We start from the raw sequence: 4,134 nt of genomic DNA on the forward strand, positions 1-4,134 counted from the left end.
TCGGCAGGTGGACTCTCAACCACTGCACCACCAGGGAAGCCCTGTTTTACTTTTACAGTCAGGGGAAATTAGCATTTTTGTTTGAATCTGCTATAGCCATCAAAGAAGAGATGAAGTCTCCCTTAAACTGGTTTACTATTATGAACTTGTATTTTAATATTAAACACAGGGTACCTTTTGGCAGGCTCCTCCTCTGAGTGGCACGAGATGATGTGTCAGGTGCCTTGGCAATAATGGAGGAACCAGTCCCAGTAAATATAGGCGATCTTTTCTACAAGTAAGACATAAACATGGTAACCGACACGTGTATTAAGCTAAAAAGGCCCGTTAAGCTCAGTCGTTTCCAAGATTAATCTTGTGTATCACTGATGGAAGAAGCTACTTGTTCTGTTGACTGAGTCAAACATTCAAACGTTATCTCCTCTCGGAAGCCTTCCTACCCGCCTTTGCCTCCACAGCGCTCAGTTTTTACCTCTGTGTTACATCCTGCCAGTCTTTCTCAATAGGCAGTGAGCTCCTTCAGGGCGTGGACTTTCCTATTCACTTCTGGATGCCTAGAAAAGGGCCTGGCATAGTGCCTGGCACTTAGAACCTGCCCCATTAACAGTTTGTTGAACAAGAGCATAAAATTCTTTATTTCCCTACTTCAGAGTGAGACCTTTTGTGAGTCAAATGCCCAGAGAAGATGACAGTCGATTTTTCACTGAGGGCCAAACAAGTAATCAATCTGCCTACAGAAAGGTCAGTCAACAGGTTTTTAATGAGCAGAACCAAGTAAGGAACTTTCAGTTTTCTTGAAGAGACTACACATATGAAGTAATGAGGGAGACAGAGAAAGGAAACCAACAAACAAACAGCACGGGGAGGGGAAGGAAGCAAGGAGAAGGTACCACTAAGTGTTTTTACTGCAGATTATTGGTTTAGGAGTTCAGAAAAGGTAGAGATCAATCGAAACTCTCAGAGAACTAACCAGAGGAGGCATCAAGAAGGAAGCAGAACTCGAGCCTCCTCTTAGTACGTAAGATATGGTTAGGCAGAAAGAACAATGCAGATGAACAATGCATCATAAGCCATCACAGCAGACGGATCTTTCGAGAAATCGACAAACATTACCTCTGGGGGAAAAAAAGGGCACAAAAACCCAGGACCCAGTCTACAATACAGGCTCAGAGAGGAGCCCCAGGGAAGCCTGGAGAGGATCCAGCTTATTTCTTGCTTTCTTTGTAAAACAGATACGGAGAAATCTTGGCCTTTTGGATCACTGACGCCTTTGGACTCACTCCAAGAGTGTGCAACGCAGAGTCAGTATACTTACGAGATTAGTCAGTCTTGAAGGAAGAGTTTCAGAGGAAGTAAGAAGGGAATCTAGGCTCTTTGCTTTCTCTCGGACAGTTGTAAATTTATCAGACAAAGTTTGAATAGATTCTTGACTGTTCCAGAATGAGGTAGACCCTGTTTTAACCTGAAACGTGATACTTTCAAGACAGTCCTTATACTGACTAGCAGCTGAAGAAATTGACCCTGTTGTAGAAAAGAGGGCAGTTAGTGTCTGAATCCTTTACATTATTTAAAAACAACAAAAAGAATCCCCAACAAAACTCTATACCTGGAACAGGGATTTTCCAAATTGTCAATAACTGAAATAATCACTGATCACTGATGATACTCTCTAAACTTGGGAGAGACTAAAGGGAGATTATTTGAACCACAAATATACTGGAAAAAAGGACACTAGAGAGAGGATATTTGATGCTGGCTGTATGCAGTTGCAGGACCCAGAACTATGTATGTTTAAGCACAAGGTACTGTTTTAAGTTACAAACTCTAGAGAATCCAATGTATTTGCACTAAATTCAACAGTGCTTCAAGTACAAAGTAGACTCTGCATTTGCATGTCTCTATTGCTAGAGTTTAAAAATCTCCTTATAGCTGGTTAATCACCACCACCACAGCTACCTGGCCTCCCACGGGATTATCCCCTTCAGCTCTGGCCCTAAAGAAACCCCTCTGTACTGTGAGAAAACACTGTGGGTCTGCTCCTGCAGCCTGGCTTCCCATAGCCAGAGAGGCAGGGGCTGTTAGTCCCTTTCCCAGAACATCCCCCTGCTAGTTATTACCTGGGCTGAGCGGAGTGCTGACACTAGTAGGTGCGTGGTTTATTTTGGGTGTTTTGCATGAGACTTCCTTAAAAGAACCGTCTTGTTCATAGGAGATACTAGACAGGTCTTGAATGTCTGTCAATGATCTAAAGAATTAAAAGCACAGAGTAATTGGGAGATGTTTACAAAAATCAAACACTATATTCCGAAGAGGTACTTTTTAAAGATGCTCTTCACAAAAATCTTTATTTGGCAAGTGGCCAAAATCAGAGAATATCTTAGAATATCCATAAGATATCTATAAGATATCTTAAAGAGAATATTAGAGAATATCTTAAAAAGAGATACTAACTTTAAACATATCTCAGCAGCTAAAAATAAATTCCATAGGTGAAAGTCTATTTATGTGGCAAACAGATTTAATCTACCTCAAGTATAAACTTCTATTCTTCTTATCACTGTGTTTCCTTGATTAAGATGCTATTAATTTAGATCACTCATCACAACAGTTTTTTGGTGAAAGAAGAAACAGGCTCACATTAAATGTATACATAAAAATGGGAAGAACACAGACTCCTACAAACAAGGAAATACTCTTCCCCTAAAACCAAGACTTTGCACAGAATCCTTAGGCAACTTTTGGTGGCCATACATGTCTTTCTCTTTCATTTCCTTCGGTGACTCCTTTAATGTCTCCTCTTGTTCGTCTTCAATACTGTAAGAGAGAAAGTGAGAAAATTATGTAAATTCCCTGTCAGCAGAGTGCAATAACGTGGTACAAGGCACCAGTTACTGGCCCAGTGTGAGAGGCAGCTGGAAGGGCACTAAGCTCAAAGTGGAAAGTGAGGGTTCTGATCCTGGCTCTGCTACTGACTAGCCACATGTTCTCAGGGATGTCTGGGCCTCTGTTTCCTCTTCAGAGGCTGAATAAACACTCTCTAAGGGTCAGCCCATCTGAAATCAGCCACTGATGCTACTGGCTGAGCAAGCTCCTGAGGAAATCAACAGAGCATGGGAACTTTGCTGTGGATGGATGATGGAGCAAAGGGCACAGCCATGGGGCCTTACCAACTGTGAAACAGCTTCTTGGCATGGAGTATCAGGGGAGGCCAAGAGAGGCTTGTGCCAAAAAATGGCCAGAAAAGAATTCTGAAGACGAACTTGACCTGCTTCTACTTTAACCAATATTTAGGATGCATTTTCAATATTCAAACACAAACTATAAGCCAGATCCCAGGCTAAATCCTTCCAAATGTTTCCACATTTTTAATCTTTGCACAATCCTGTGAAACCAATGGCATAAAGGAAAGAGCATGGATTTTGGATTGAGTTGTGACTATTAATTCTGTTCACTAAATATTTGTTTCTCCTGCTGAGCACAATGTAGGACAGTAATTTCTGGCCCTCCTGATTTACATAAATGGCCATATGACTTGTTTTAACCAGTGAAATGCAAGTGAAAGTGATGTGATTCACTTTGGGGCAGAAACTTTAAAAGCCTAGTGCACAATTCACCATGTTCCCTTTTTTCCTGCCTCAGTAAGAAAGGAAGCACAAAGATGGAGTCTCCCGCAGTGTGGATTTCTGATGGAAGGTAGAGTAGCACAGAACACTCCTGGTGATGGACATGGAGCACAAGCACAAAATAAGTTTTTGTTGCTTTAAGCCACTAAAATCTGGGGGTTGTGTGTTACATAACATAATCTAGCCTACCCTAATGATATAGCTACTTACTAACTGTACAACCTAAGGAAAAAACCCTCTGCTTTCTGTATTGGCAAAATGAGAGGGTTGTTATATGAATTAAATTTGACAAAACAGAGTACCTGGCATATTGTCACTACTTAGGAAATACCAGCTATCATTATTATAGATAAGGAAATTGAGGTCCAGAAAAGAGAAAGTAAATTGAATGCTATTGTACCAGGCACTTCATCTCTGTTATTAGTTTTTTAATTAATCTTTTTATTTTGAAATAACTGTATGTATATTCACATGCAGTTCTTTTTTTTTTTTTTTTTTTTTTTATTTTTTG

The 4,134-nt window shown here is 40.6% G+C and overlaps 1 protein-coding gene across 1 annotated transcript in view; it reads right to left on the bottom strand.

Moving 5' to 3' along the window:
* TEX14 (testis expressed 14, intercellular bridge forming factor) overlaps positions 1 to 4,134 on the bottom strand; it is an 86,474-nt gene that overhangs the window by 12,886 nt on the left and 69,454 nt on the right. Inside the window, exons 21-24 of the mRNA XM_007449091.1 lie at positions 2,752 to 2,814; positions 2,118 to 2,245; positions 1,316 to 1,521; positions 175 to 271 (exon numbers count right to left, since the gene is read on the bottom strand). Coding sequence (XP_007449153.1) covers positions 175 to 271; positions 1,316 to 1,521; positions 2,118 to 2,245; positions 2,752 to 2,814 — 494 coding nt within the window. The remainder of the gene's footprint in view (positions 1 to 174; positions 272 to 1,315; positions 1,522 to 2,117; positions 2,246 to 2,751; positions 2,815 to 4,134) is intronic.

This window comes from Lipotes vexillifer, unplaced genomic scaffold (assembly GCF_000442215.2).
Source record: "Lipotes vexillifer unplaced genomic scaffold, Lipotes_vexillifer_v1.1 scaffold433, whole genome shotgun sequence".
Taxonomy (NCBI): domain Eukaryota; kingdom Metazoa; phylum Chordata; class Mammalia; order Artiodactyla; family Lipotidae; genus Lipotes; species Lipotes vexillifer.